The sequence below is a fragment of the Chroicocephalus ridibundus genome, chromosome 1 (assembly GCF_963924245.1).
Source record: "Chroicocephalus ridibundus chromosome 1, bChrRid1.1, whole genome shotgun sequence".
NCBI classification, from domain to species: domain Eukaryota; kingdom Metazoa; phylum Chordata; class Aves; order Charadriiformes; family Laridae; genus Chroicocephalus; species Chroicocephalus ridibundus.
The window spans coordinates 126,840,521-126,856,119 of record NC_086284.1 but is presented as its reverse complement, the minus strand read 5'-3'; the positions used below and the strand labels follow the sequence as shown (position 1 = coordinate 126,856,119).

General features: G+C 40.7%; 1 protein-coding gene across 2 annotated transcripts in view; it reads left to right on the top strand.

The window, feature by feature from the left end:
- The first annotated feature begins 32 nt into the window (after positions 1–32).
- Positions 33–15,599, top strand: part of NME7 (NME/NM23 family member 7) — a 92,961-nt gene continuing 77,394 nt past the window's right edge. For both annotated transcript variants that reach the window (XM_063350775.1, XM_063350764.1), the window contains exon 1: positions 33–160. In XM_063350775.1, the coding sequence (XP_063206845.1) occupies positions 158–160 (3 nt within the window). In that variant the 5' untranslated portion in view covers positions 33–157. The remainder of the gene's footprint in view (positions 161–15,599) is intronic.

Sequence of the window (15,599 nt, the reverse complement as noted above, 5' to 3'; positions counted from 1 at the left end):
GGCGGAGCAACGTCACATCCCCCTCTCCGTCTCACCCAATCGCCAGGCCGTGCGCCGGGGGGCGGGGCTTCGGTTGCCAGGGCGCGGCTTCGCGTGGCGTCACGTCGCGCTCGCGGCAGCAGAGTGAAGCGGGCTGCCAGCTGCCGCCGCCATCGCCATGGTGAGCGCCGCCGCTGGGGAGGGGGTGGGAGGTAGGGACGAGCGGGGTCGGGGCGGGCGGGGGTCAGTAGCCGTCACGCCGGCCCCCTTTCGCGAGGCGGCTGCCGAGGCGGGCGGCGGGGCGAAGCTCAGCCCCGGGGCGTGCGGTGCTGAGCTGCCGGAATAACGGCGGCGGGGCCGGCCCGGGGCTCCCCTCAGGGGCTGCGCTCCCGTGAGCGGGGAGGGGAGGGGGGTGCCGCCGCTGCCCCCCGCCTGCTCGCCCGGCCCGGTGTGCGCCGGTGAGGTTTGGTCTGGCCCTTCCCCTCGCTTTTTTTCTGAGGGATCTTGCGAGGCGCAGTGCGCGGGTAAATTTAAACCGCCGTTAATGCCCAACTAGAAGGCGGTTCGCGCGTCCCAGCCGCCCTGAATTAGGAACAGGCCGGTTCGGAAGCTGGCGAGGGAGCCAGTGGGAAGGCAGATGGTGGATTTTTAGAAGGGAACGCGTTTCAGGTGCGACCGTCTTTATTCTTGCCCGGATCGTCTGTTTAGTAATGCACAGAAGATGACAGGATGTGGTTGCCGGGGCACTAATGAAAACACAGTTTGCACTGATAAAACAACTGACTGAGTCCCCTTTGCCGAAGATGGTGTGTAAAACACCGTTTTCCAAAGCTGATTAAAACCCAACAACTTTGAATCAAATTTTGTACTCAAACACGATACATAAGAGCCTGGCTGACGCACCTGCTAGCATGCTCAAGCAGCTCAGATTTGCCCCGGCTCCTCCAGCCTGTGTAGCAGCTTTGTGTGCACCTTGCTTTCAGAACATAAACTCAAGATCAGCATTTGCCACTTAAGGAGGATTGCCACTGTTCATTTTCAAATACAGGGTTTATAGGTCTTTTGTTTAATCCAGTCAAAATTGTAATTTTTTGTTCCCATGTCGAATTTATTCACGTGGGTAGAAGTCATCCTTTGTGAGTTCACACAGGTGTCACTTAGGTAAAACATTCACTGTGTTGTAGTTGACTGTGACTATGAGTGTGATCTGTTTCTAACCTCCCTTTATTTCTGAGGTGACACCAAGTTAACCAATTCATTAAAGCAGTGTTGAATTTTACAGCAACCTCTAACAAAATGTTTCATGGCGAATTTGTTTAATTTGTTTTGGAAAGCCTTCAGTGACAGGAACTGCATGATCTGTTGACATAATGCCATTACATGATGATTTTTATAGTTCACTGAGTTTTTTTCCTAATATATGCTATGCTGCAAATGATGCAGTGATTACTTGTCCTGTCCTTGGTGGGTATGAAGATATTCCATTTTTGTCTTTTTATGTGCAGAACTTGAAGATTATAACTTTGCCCTCCTCCTTTCACATTATTCTACACTAAACAATTTTTGTTCTCCTAACATTTTCCTACTGATCATGTGTTTTTAAAGTTTAGATTTTTTCCCACTGTCTGCAGATTTCTCTAAATGTGGTGTTTGACCTGTACATTGTTTGCCAACTGCTGTGTGTTTCACTGCTGCTGAACAGAGCAAAATACTTGTTTCTTGTGTCTTAGATCTTCATAGTGCCAAGTTTGCCATCCTTTTTTTCCCAACTCTACTTCATTGCACTCTCTAATGGTAGTCCACTGTAACTTTCGGGTTTTTTTCCTGTGTTTTTGTTGTCTGGCTAGTTTTTCCACTTGCATTTGAATTTGTTTTCTTGGTCATGATGGTCATCATTCGTGTCTGTCTCTATAGAATTTTCAGATCGTTATTTTGCGTCCTGCTTGTGTTTACTAAACTGCTTGCAATCTTTCCCACCTTAGTTATCAGCCCAGATTCTGAAAGTGTGCTTTCTCAGTTTCGTTGTCCGTGTAATAAAGACAATACGGAACAAAGCTAGGTGCATAACAGATCATTGTGTAACCCCATTTGACTCCTAGTTTGCAAGAGAAGTATTCCTAATTACTTCTTCATATAGTAGTCATAACTGCTCTTCAGTTTAGGCCATAATTCCCTACTCAGCTTGTCAGACTCTCAGGTGACATAGATTAAAAGCCCGATCAAAGCCAAGTTTGTCACATCTGTGGCTTCTCCTGTGCTTACTGTGTCAGAAAAGGATTTGTTCTTGACAAAAATTTTGTTTTTGACAAATTCATGTTACCTGCTTTTTATTATCATACTGTCGTCTTAGATGTTCAATGACTGACTGCTTAATAACTCGTTCCATTATCTTCCCAAAGACTGCAGTTAGGTTCACTGTCTCTCTTGTGCTTCTCCAGTGTCCTGGGACCTCACTCTCTTTTGGTTTGCTCTGGCCTTTCAAGTGTTACAGAGTCCTGCTTGTTTCTTTCATACATACAAAGCCACCGATTTTCCCACTCATGTACACTTCCTCCTTCCGTTTTCCTAAAATACAGTAAGAATAATTTGGTAGCTAGAAGACGATGGGAAAATAGATATTTCAGGAAAGTGTGCTACCCAATTAGGTATGGACACAGCATCCCAGGAAAGGGATAAGTTACATGACTGTTGGATGGTACAACTTCACACACCTGATCCATCTCAAACATTTTCAAAACATTATTTCTCAGGAACAATGAATCAAAAATGGATTCCAATGGATTCAAATATTGATCTACAAGCTGGATTTTAGCCTCAGGAACCTAATTATCTTCTGAAAGTAATGAATTTTCTGCTAGAAAGCCTGGCCAACTCAGAAAAAAACTGTTACAAGTCATATCATGGCCACAGAAAGAAAAATGTAATAACTTCTAGTGGAGTCAGTTTGGAATGTATTTGTGTTAGACCCTGTACTTCAGTCATATGGAAGCAGCACACTGGAAGTAGTTGTGTGTACTGTAATAGTGGGTGCATAACTGTGGTGGAAGCTAAGGTAAGGGGAGAAATGTTCTGAAATATCCTTCAGTTATTTGTCTTTCTATGACAGCACTTTGGCTTAAAGGTCTGCTAATCATTGGAAAACAGTTTTCATTGTCATCAGATGACAGTATTTCAAATCAGCTCTCATGCATTCTGGTGTCTTGATTGTACATGTATGACACATGGCTGCTGTGCATGGTGAGCAGTAAATTCTCAAAGGGAAACTTGCTTATCTCCATCTGAGATGTGCTGTCTCACTTGGCTGCTGGAATGCATTATTCTGTAATGGTGCCTTTCATGTAATCACATGCAGAGACATATTGGACCGTGATGTTAACAATGTTATTTTCTTTTAATTAATGAGTTTTGTGCACCCTGACACTTGGAAGTGTTCCAGATACAGCATTTGCCAGAGAACAATGGCCTTGGTATGCAAGCAGTGTGTCACACAGATACAGAGCATTATTGCACTTGGAAAGGCTGTACATAGGTGCAGTTGGGTAATTTCCTTTCCTTCCACTCTTTAAAACAATTATTCTTGCCCCTGCACATCTGACAACTGCAGTCTACATTACAAAAACCCTTTAAACAACAGGATAGAGGAATATTATTTCCATCTTGCCCATAAGAAAATCAAAGCACATAAAAGCCAGGTGACTTGTCTAATATAATGCCATCTGGCTTTTATTTTGTTGATGTAGAAGTGCATGGTTAGTGGAATTTGAGTGTCTAACTATTTTAGTTATTTTTTCAAAGTTGGGGGAAAATATATATGAAGTAGAGTCTCCTGGGGTAGGTTGCCAGAGCTTGCAGTCATGCAATTTGGACCACAATCTTCAATATATCTGGAGATGAGCAGTTCAGCTCACTTCAACAGAAAATTTTGCAACTTATATGTTTATTGTTGTTATTATTATCATCAATTCATTGGTAAAATCCCCAGCCTAGGGAATAACAACATGGAAATCCTCAGCTTCGGGAGGAAAAATGAGGAATTTTTTAAAACTTCATTGGTGGAAAAGACTTATTTCATGTTTTGGAAAATGGAAACTTCACTAGAAAATGGGAAGTGAATCAGCCATTTCTAGAACTTGACAATGTTGAGTCCTGGGTTCCTCATGGTCCAGTATATCATGATGGGATCATATTTTCAGCTGAAGACTTTATAAAGGCAATACAGCTCATGGGGCAGCTGTGGAATATACCTTGGTTTATAGGAGTTTCATTTGGGAACCAGTAATCTCAACCATACTGGATTAGCTGGTAAAATGGGATAACTTTGGTGAAGAGCTGTCATTCAGAGCTGATCATATAAACTGACAATACTCTTTGCTGCTAATAGACTTTCCTGAACAAGTGCATTTTAAACTCTTCCAGCAAAAGATGCAAATATCCCCAAAAGCCACTTTCCTAATGCTTGAGAAGATTTGCTTCTTTGGTCTTAAAACAAGACTCAGTCTTGCTAGAGTGCGAGCTGGTGATGACATTGATTTTTTTTTTTTTTTTTTGAAGCTGCTAAGTGGCCCGACCCTTTCAGTTGTAAGCTTGCATGACAGAATCAATCACAAAGACAAATTTCCTTACTTAATGGCTGTCAGTTGCAGCATTTCATCACAGGGAAAAAAACCCAAACATTTTATGCAGGATGAGGAAAAAATAAACAAAACGCTGTCAGGTAGCCTTTAAATGCTGATCGCATAATGAGTTTTCCTATGAGCGTCAAAAATATGACATTGTTTCTTCTTGAACTAGTGTTCCCAAATACTGCTAATTTACTTCTTGAGCAGATAGGCTATGTATGTTGCAGAAGATGTAGCTGATAAAATAACAATCTTTGTCCCTCTGTCAGCCAAATGAAAATTGCTAAAAAAATAACTCCTTTGTTCCAGGAGCTTATTTTGGGTTTGACACTGCCATCTTTATGACATTACGTGCTATATAAAATACCACCCTGCAAATATAAAGTTGGCAGGTTCAGAATCCATGGGATAAATTACCTCCTACTCTAGCCAAGTCTTGGCTTTGGCTTGCAGGAAGTGCCACCTCTCTAAAAGTAATTTAAGATGCGTTATAGGTCTTCTGATGGAGTGGCTCAAATAGTTGACAGTATGATAGTCAAAGTTATCTAGCATTACCTAATGATAAATTTGACACCAGTCTCCCTTTATCACCTAGAGCTGTCTCTCCAGATTCCTTGGCTTGTAGGTGCAGTTCTTAATATCTTTGACACATCAGTTCTAATTGTTTGTTGTTTTTTTCTTTTTTTATATATTGTCAGAAACTGAAGAAATTCAGGAATTACTCAGTGAACCATTGCCAGGAATAAAGAAAAGTTACAAACTTCCCTTTCAGTTGGCAATAAAAAACCAATAGGATTTGATGACAGAGACAGTGGTTATTTAGAGAATTGTTCCAGGCAGATGTGATGTGGATAAAATTTATACTTAAGAATGTTGTGTCAGAGCTCTTGATTTTTCGAAAGGACATCTAGACCATTGTTAATATATGAACCCAACAGATCTGCGTAGGCTCTGGTGAAGCTTGGAAGGATGGACATTACCTTTGGGCAAGGAGTTGCCAAGCTATAATAAGAATCATAAAGTTATCATTTGGGTTGGATGGGACCTCCAGCCTGCTCAAAACAGGTCTAACCAGACCAGGCTGCTCCAGGCCATGTCCAGGCAAGCCCAGAACATCTCCAAAGATGGAGACTGCACACCTCCTCTGGGCAGCCTGTGCCAGTGTTTGACAACCCTCTTGGAAATTTTTTTTTCCCTAATATGTAACTGGAATGTCCCATGTTTCAACTTGTGTCCTTTGCCTTTTTTGCTATCACCATGCACCTTCAAGAGGAGTCTAGCTCTGTCTTTTTGGTGTCTTTCAGTTAGGTAGTTGTAGACAGCAGTAAGGTCATCCTCAGCCTTCTCCTCTCCAAGCTGGCTACCAGCCTCATCTCACGTGTCGTGTTCTCCAGCTCCTGACTGGAGAGCCAGGTCTTGGTGGCCAGTGGCTAGACACTATGAACTGAACCTTTTGTCTTTTTCTGTTCAATAGTGTCTGTTTCATTTAAGCCAAGGGAATAGTGTGCCTCTGAAAAGTGTTTTTGGCTGTTCAGTTGAGCATTTTAGTGTTGGTTTATAGCATACCCAGGTGGGATACTCTGTTAATCATTAACTGGCCGGTGAGAAACAGTGGTAGTAGGGAACACCTATTGCTGTGAGTCTGAAGGTGGCTTTTCCCATGAACATTGACCTTTAACTGTAATTGTGGCTACCAGGAATAATCACCAAAAGTACTGCTTCCTGGAAGTAAGCACTATGCTTGGCCTAATCCTCCCAAACTATTTTATGTTCACTTGTGTCCTTACACAGATGGAAACCAGAGGCACTGGTGCCTAAGCGTCACACCAAGGTGTTTTGTGAGTGGAATCCAGTAGTTCTCTCCCAGCCAACAAGATGGAAAGAAAAAACAGTGTAAAGTTTGATAAAGGGAGTAGATTTTGTATTGCTGGGCCTTGGAACACAGTGCCACAGCTTAATAGTAAGAATGAGAGCGTAGCCTGTACTTGCATTTATAACAATAAGAATATTCCCTGATCAGATGAGCACATACAAAAGGTAGAAATTCTTTTTTTCTCACGCTGATGCCTAATAAGTATGTTCCCAGTCTGAGAGAAACTCTGTGAGGTGGCCCTTGCAAGTTGTGCTGCAGTGGACTGCTCTGATATTCAATTAAAACATGAGTCATTGGCATTTTTGGAGGCTGGCTATCGAAGAGGGCCACGTGCCCCTGCATCAGCAGTTTTCCTACGTGGAAGGGCTTCATCACCCAGGCTGTGGTGACCCGTGCTTCATAATTTAATAATTTCTACCTCCTCTTACAAGTTTACTAATTTTGAGGCATAGTGCGCTAAGAAGAGATAGCAAACAGAGACGGCTTCTTACTGGTCGTTTCAGAAGTTAATTCTTGAGGTTTAAATAAGGTGCCCAACCTGTCTTTGGGCACCAGAGGGTGCTCCTGTATTTGCAAAGAAGTGGCGCTCTCCGGAGATGTGTTCCAGAGAGTCTGTTGCATGTTCTTTATTTGCATGGGATTCTTTAATAGTTATTGAAGACCTTAATTATTACCTTAATTTTTTTTTTTTTTAAATCACACTTTTTCTGCAGGATATTCTAACACACTTGGAAAGAGAGCCACATATAAGAGAGGTCTACACATGGGAAGGGAGGAGATGTGGGCATGCATGCTTGTGGCTGTGTGCCTGTTCTTCCATATGACCACATGCACATTCAAGTATGATCCTTCACTTAGTATCCCTCCTAATTTTATTCTTTATATATATTCTTTCTCTTACTGTAGTATCTAGGAGCAGGACTGTATTATGCTGTATGTTTTCTAGTTACATAGTAGCAATGCTGTCCTCACCCTGTCTGATGTTCTCTGTTGTGACACGCTCTTTGATAACCATGGCCTCTAAGTCTGAACATCCCCAAATCACTGGGGAGGAGGAGGAGGGGAACTGTGGTCTGGGTCCAATCCTTGCAGCTACTGATGTTCTGGACTAGCAGCGGTTCCTGGTGGCGACTGCGGAGGCCACAGGCTGGGCAGCGTTAGCAGCCCTGTTCTGACTCTTTACATGGGTGTCTTGTTCCTGTGCTGCAGGGAAGGGTCTCCAGAAGCAGGAAATGAGGATGAACTAACTGAGCTGCCTCTGGCATGTTTTTGGCAAAACTAAGGGGGATTTATAATGCTTAAATAGCATGGATGATTTAGCTATTAAATCTTGCTCTCCTTCTGTGAAAGGAATGATGATGATTATTCCCATTTTACAAATGGATAAAGTGGTAAATACGACCTCCTTTTTCTAAAAGTGCTGAACATCAAATGCAGTAATGCAGGGGGCAGCTGTGAAGGTGGAACTAAGCAACTTCACCAAAACTGTGTATGGGACTGGAATCTCTTAGTCATTGTCTACAACCAGCAGAGACCTTCGCATCTCTGGGGAATAACATAGCGTGCTCAAAACTGTGATGACAAAAGTCCCATGCTCTGGGAGAGAAATAAATCTTTGAATTGTAGAACAAATCTTCATAAGATGAACCTGTAAAAGCCTGTTAGGATTGGCAGAGTTTAAGAACATGATTATACTTACGTACTTCGGTTCCTCTACCCCACAGAAGTTTTTACTTTTTGACAACTTTACTAATAGGAAGTTGCTGAACAGTTTTTATCATGAGAACTTCTGCTCACATGTAACTTGTCATTAGCCTGACTTCAAAATAAAGGATATATGCCCATGACATCTGTACTAGCTGAAATCTGGATCTAGTCCAACTATCTGAAAATTAATATTCGACACAATCTGAGAAAAAATAGTATTTTAACATCAACATTTTGTTAAACAGTAATACAGACAAAATACTTGCTTGAAGTGTTTACAGTGGTGAAATAAGAAATGTGTCGGCAGAGTTTTATGTCTGCTTCATAGGATCATAAATTGTTACTTGACTGTTATAAACTCTGTTCAAGGTAGATGCAGCATGTGTGGTCTTTACAACATTCGCACAAACTCCTGGGTGCTAATGCTTGCGGTATCGACTGGCTGAAAAACCCTCTTTCTCTTATCTGTGATTCCAAGGCAACCAACCGGTTCTTGTTAAAAATGCTTTTCAGAAGATTATTATGATCTGAGATAATCTGAAGATGCTGTAGGCACTATACTACTTTGAAGGGCTGTTGACAGCTTGGTTCAGGATTTGTAGGTGTTTTCTTTCAAACTTCTACTTTCAGCTCCTCATAACTTTCTCAAATTTTAATCATTCTGCTTGAAATATTCCAGACAGATTCTACTGGAGACTGAAAATTTAATGGAAGACTTGAATAAGAATGTTTGGGGAAAAAAATTGAAAACATTTCATAATCCAAATTAAAAAAAAATAATAAAATTCAGTGTTCCTCTGAAGAGCTTTAGATCTGAAAAGGTTGGAAATTGAGAGCTGAAATTTTGCCAGAGGAACACTCTCTATAAAAGGAAACTACCTTTGAGTATTGCCATCAACTTTATTGTTGGGACAAGTTTTAAGCCTTTCAAAAATGTTTTTCCTGTAAGCACGTTATAGGTTGAATTGTGTAATGGGATGTGCACAGCTCAATGTATGTATACCCCTGTTTCCTTTTCTGGGATCACATGCAGACCTAACCTCATAGTTCAAAGTCAGAGACCCAGCATTCAGCAGCTGACCATGGCAGCATTAGTTCTGCCACTATTGACTGATTAGGTGCAAAGCACCTAAACTTTATGCTCAGATGTAATTATGTGAGATGACTTGTGTTACAAATGCTGTTCTGAGTCAGGGAACAGCTCTGCTTTTGCTAAAATCACTGTCAGACTCTTCTTCAATTAGTGGAGGCAGATAGGCATGTGCTGAGCAGTACTGACTACTCTTAGAGGAATTACCTGTGATCATGTAATTAAGATTACAATAATATAGCTTATGATCTGCAGCTTTATAAAGCATATCTTGTAGCATGCGTCAAATGGTCACATAATCCCTTAAAGGCAAGGCTTAGCTGGTGTTTTAAAACTAAACCTGTCTTCACAGACCAGTAAACAGCAGTATGGCATCCTTCATGTGTTTTAGAGAAGTTATCTTCCATAATTAGAAAAATAACATGAATCCTGGAACTAAGTACTTAACTATAACATGTAATTGCAGAGGACTGAAGTTAATAGTTGAGGATTTGAATTCTGGATTCTCTTATATAAGAGACTGGGGAAAAAAAGGAATAGGTTACACTAATCATGCCTACACGCTTTGTAGGAAGCTTGCAGAATTTACATAATCTAGTAGTAAAAGAAGATTTCTTGCTTAGTAAACTGACAGAACAGCCAGGTAATTTCGCTGATGTGAGGTGGGATTGCAGATTTCTAAATCTGAGAAGAAAAATTCAAGACCTTCAGCTTTCTAGAGCTGTGTTCATCATGACCCCTGTGGAGATGATTTCCTCAACAGAGATCCCCATCCACAAGGAAGATTGACTTGGTTAGTGCTACAGAGACAGAAGTATCCCCATGTTACTTGGCAACAGGTGGTCCAGGCAGCAATAACCATATGAACGTATATAGTCCAAAAGGCATCTCTAGAAGCCTAGGTACCAATAACGTTAGGATTCAGATAACTGCGGATCTAAAAGAAGTAGCACCTATTTGCAGCAGGGAAAATATAAATGTAAAAATGTAAGTGTCTGACTCAGTAGATTTCCAAAGACGATAGAGAATTTTAAGAATTTAACCAATACTTAATTAGTTTGAAATAGTTGTGTAGAATTTGTGTGAAATTTTCAATAGGCAGGATTTGTTTTCTACAAGGAGAGGATAAAAAGAGATATGCTTGCAAAATTCACCAGTGAGCTTCTGAATATGAAGTTTAGATTGAGAATCATCTGTAGACAAGACATTGTCATGGAAATTGCAGTTGCCAGATGCTTCTCCATTTGAACAGCGATCTTTTGATTTTTTTTATATTTTTTTCTTTTTGACTAAAGAAAAGCCTATTGAGAAAGCGGTGGGAGGTCCAAGAGCAGCGAGGGGGCTGCAAAATTGGAGTTCTAAAAATTATACCAGATCGTGTGTCAGAAACATGAATAGAAGAGGAGGAAGAAAATGAGTTTTAAGAGACAGAGCTAATTGAGTGCTCTATCTACACAGTGTTGTGGATTTAAGTTTTGCCTGGAAAATATCCTGTATTACAGGAACTGTGAAGGTAGAAAATGGGTTGAATCACACAACTTAATAAGCATGCACTGCCGAGGATTCATTTTGGGATTTGAGGAGCATTACAATGCTGAAAAGGAGAGCACTTTCTGCCACTCAGAATGTTATTTGTTAAATACTACCAGTATGTCTGAAGTCTCTTGCTTCTGTCTTGCAAAATTGCTGATAACATTTAATGGCTTAGCTACTTCTGCACTTTTTTCCTTGCCTTTTCTTTCACAAATGGAGATTTTTCTTTTAAACAATTATTGGTGATGGAAGATTACTTGTCGTGTGCAAATAGAATTTTTCATACAGCTGCTTTCAGCCAGTTTGCCTCAGAAAACCAAAGTTTGCGTGATCACAATCTGCTTGGGTGTATATGACCACTATCTTGTGTCCTAAGTTCCACACCCACCCTCCCCAGTAAGTTTGTAATTTACAGACAAATTTCAGTCAGATTTGCACAGCAGTAATGATGTTCCTCCAGGTTTCATGAGAATGCTCTAAAGCATCTTTCAAAAAAGACTTCAGTGTGAGCTCAACCCTAGTTAGACATCAGAGAATCCAGGTGGTTATGAGCCTTTATTCAATGCCTGAGCTGAAGAGAGGCTGTGGCCAAAACCGTCACAAAATAGAGAACCAAGCCTCATTATTTCTTGTGCTTGCAGAAGTACTTGTCATTTAGTAATGACAAGGAGTCCCAAAGAAAGGCAGAGAATAGTGGTTGGGAAGTGTATTTGTTTAAGATTGTTGCCTATTTTAGTTAAACATACTGTCCTTGTTCAGTCAGACTGAAGGGCATACAGTGCCTGGAAACTACAAAGATGGACATGTTTGATGAAAAAGCAAGTGGTTTGCTCAGTGATAAAGTGATACCGTACATTTCGCTAACCATTCCTTTGCTCTCTGAGATGCATCTCGCTGTAGCAGTCCAGGCATAGATTGTATAAAAGGAAGTTAAGCTGTGTATTTTGTATAAGCTAGAATTGCTTTACAGCTTTTGCAATGCCTTTTATTTACTAGTGCCCAGAGTGTGGCAAGCCCTCCCATAATAAGTATTTTGTTACAGCTGGAGAGAAGGAGGCACAAAATGTTAAATTGGCGTGTCAGAGATTGCACAGAAGTCCATGAAGAGCTGGGAATGCAGGAATCCCAGTCCCATTTTCTATTTTCCATCGACCTTTATTTAGCAAACCAGAAGGTCGTTCATGATTTCTGCTACCCCATCCCCCCCAGGTGAAAATTGATTGCACAAATGGAGAAGTGAAGCTCATTAAATATTTTGGCATTTATTAATGCCATTTAGCTTGACATGTCCTGTTTGATGTCTTGACTTCATCATTTTATGTAACTTTTTTTAGAGATACCAATTGTTTTAAGTGTTTTTTCCTCTTTTAGCTTTATAGACTTATCTGAAGGGGACTGTCATATTTAAGATATCCTTACATGACAGAAAAGGACTCCTAACCCACTGGTTGAGACAATCATTAAAGCAAATTGAAGTTACATTTTTTTTTATCTGATGTTCTGAGTTCGCGAGCACTCAGTGCTACTTGGAAAGCTGGGCATACTGCCGGGCCTGCGGTTCCCTAGACAGATGCACCTAAAAGCATTCAGCTGAAAATAAAGCAAAGCTAGCCAGACATTAGAGTGGGAGAACAGGAAGGCTAATAACAGTGAACCATTTAAAGCAATCGAAGTATTTCTGAGTCTTAAGAAAGCAGATGATACTGTGACAACGCTTTTACCTATGGCCTGCTGGGGCAGTGTAAGACCGTGAGTAGCTGCTTTTGTGGACGGTGGAGATAGATCTGGCTGAAATTCGTGACTTTTGCTCCTCAGACTAGGAGTTTATCAGTGACTTTCTTTTCAGTTGTGCTGAAGTCCTCTCACAGTAGAGTTAAATCTGAGAAGTGGTGAATGGTCTGGAAGATGAGTGATCAGTGATTTGTGAGCTTTGAGGAACTGTTTCAAATAATTCTTAATGGGACTTAGGTACCTGCTGTTAGAGGTTGATCATGCATGTACAAGAATAACTTCTCGACTCAATTCTGAGAATAATGTTCTTGATGAAGGCAGCTGGTCAGGTCCCCCACTTCAGCCTACTGTCTGAAGAGCACGAGGCCAACATCTGCCTAAGGAATGCACCAACACACATGGCAACAGTTATTTTTTGGTAGAACCTACAAAGAGGAAAGACAAGGAGACAGATACCTGTTGACCAGCCATTTCAAGAAATTATATTTTTTGCCAAAGAGAGTGGTCGGCAAACTCATATGCCTTTGTGATTTTTTTTCTAAAAGATTTTTCTAAAAGATCTAAGATTTTTTTTTTATATTAGGAGAAATACCCATTCAGTGTGAGAATTGATCCTGTCTGCTGGTCCATCCTGTTCCCAGTAATTTTCATAGAAACAGCCTGATTCTTAACATCAGTGCTTCACTGCAGGTTTTCCCTGTGACGCACAGTTTTACAAAATATAGAATATGGATATCAAGATGGATCTTTTTGTCTCTGATTCAGCTTTTACTGAGGTTTGTGCAGTCTTTTTATTGCTTCACTGGGAGTTGATTCCGGTCCTTTCATTCTTTTTCTTTCTGGTCTGATTTCAGAGTCACTGAGTCACTGAGAAAATCGAAGGAGCAGCAGACACTAAGCTGCCCACTTAAAATGTAGCAATACTCTTCATGACTCCTAAACTCGTCCATATGTGGGCAACAGGCCAAGAGCCTGTGTCAAATATGTCATGCATATTGAAGTTCCTGGTAGCGTATATAAGCCTCATAGAGACCAGATTGCTAATAGCATGTAAAGATGCACTTTCTAGATAACTCAGGGCTTTACTAATTTTAAGAACTATTTTGATACTGTTTCATGTGGAGTTTCTTGAGTAGTAAGCTACAGGGGTTATGATACATTGCAGGCTGCTAACTAGTTTAAGTTACAGGTGGTTTTTTCCAGTCAATTACAGATCACAGAGATTACAGCTCAAAAGCATGAAGTGACACACTGGCAGAAAAAGATTAGCTTCAGGCTTACTGATGGGACAGAATTATTTGCATAATGTAAAAAAGAAACTCATGCAAACGGCCAGATCTTAGTAAAGATATGTTGCATGTATAATTGTGAGGGGAATAATCTAAACTACCCTTCCCTTAGACTGTGGTAAGTCTGAGAGTGCGTATGATCAGCAGAAAAAAATTCTCTAGCTTCTGATTCCCTGTGTTCTCCATTGTAAGGGAAACTCGAGGATGAAATTTCTAGTCAAAACTAGAGGAAGAGGACAGAAGTACTCACCCCAGAACAGTAAAATAGTGTGGCAGTCAGGAGGTATCTTGAAGCTGGAAAAAACAAATCCATATGTATGTTATGCATGGCTCAGACCAGAGGGATAAAACTGTTTTTCTGCCTTCCCATGCAAGTTCCTTAGTCCCTGAGCTACTGTTCTGCTACTGTTGCTTCTCATGAAAAATGTTGGAAGATCTGCTTTTGTTTTATTGCAGAACAGAAGCCCTTTGGAAGTCTGAAAGGTTTACAGGACAGGACATTTTCTGTCCAGCTTGCTAAGCATCTGCTTTTTGGTTATGAGCTTCCTTGGCAGCTATGTTCCAGACAAACAGTTTCCCTCTACAGCAGTTTTTTGTGAGCACAGTTCTTTTATAAATGCTTGGATTTAGCTTCTAGAAATTAGTCCCATGCTAGCTAAAGATGACTGCTTCCCCCATCACTTTCAGAACTAAGTACAAAATTTAATTTTTTTAATTCAGCTGTACTTCAGTAAATGTTTCTCATGTGCACAGAGCCATCCTACTGCATATTAACACATGCTAACATAAACAAAAAAGCATAAGCTAGCAAAACCTACACATGCATGCAAATGTTTTTCTGTGCCATTTGTAGAAGAAGGAAGAAAGAAAAAGGTTATTCTTTCCATATTCACAGTAGGTGAACTCTTGACATTACAGATTTCAGTGGCCCTAGATTTTACTATGGAAGGGGGCTGTAAAAATTGAGCTGAAGACACCTACTCTAAAACTATCATTATGTAAATATAAAGTGCACAGTCACTGATGGATTTTTTAGTGCTGATGATTTTTCCACTGATGTGAAAAGTTATGAAAAATTATTTCTCCCCCATTAGGTATTGCTTGGTTAACTGTGTAGTCATGAGAGCAGAGGCTATGTGTGATTTTAATGAGGGTACAGGATAGAAATTAATGGAAACTAATGCTTTAAAGTAAGAATTTTCTGAGTTATAGTGTATTTATAGATTCATTTGATTTGTTATTACTCGAGCTGTGCACAGTGATGTGATTTCACTAGTGACTCGTGTGTTTCAGCCATTTCCTGGGGGAATGAGGTGCCGGGGCTCTCTGGTGAAGAGCTGTGAAATCTTCCTCTTTTGGGACTCAGTGCTGGTCTGGAGCGGTGTGGTGAATTGAACATCACACCACCTGACAGGTCATCGCTGGTCTCTAATCACTCTCTGCTCTGGACAGTTGTTTTCTCTCTGAGTTTCCTTTGTTAGGAGGATGCACAGGAGCCAAGGATGAAACGTAGCATGTCTCCCATAGATCTTTCTCATCTTTGAGACTCCTTCCCACATTGCAGTCTAGGGCACACTAGAGAAAGGGTATGTAAGAAAGTTGTTTGTCGTACCAGTTCCGTTGATTAAGCAATAAACTGATTGAAAGTAAATGTTCAGGAAAGATAATTTCAGGGCTGTGAAGACTTAAAATTTTATTGCAATCCTTACGATATTGATGGGAAATGGACAGGTTTTTATGTTTGGTTTTTGCCTTCAAAATCCTATTCCTGCATTAAA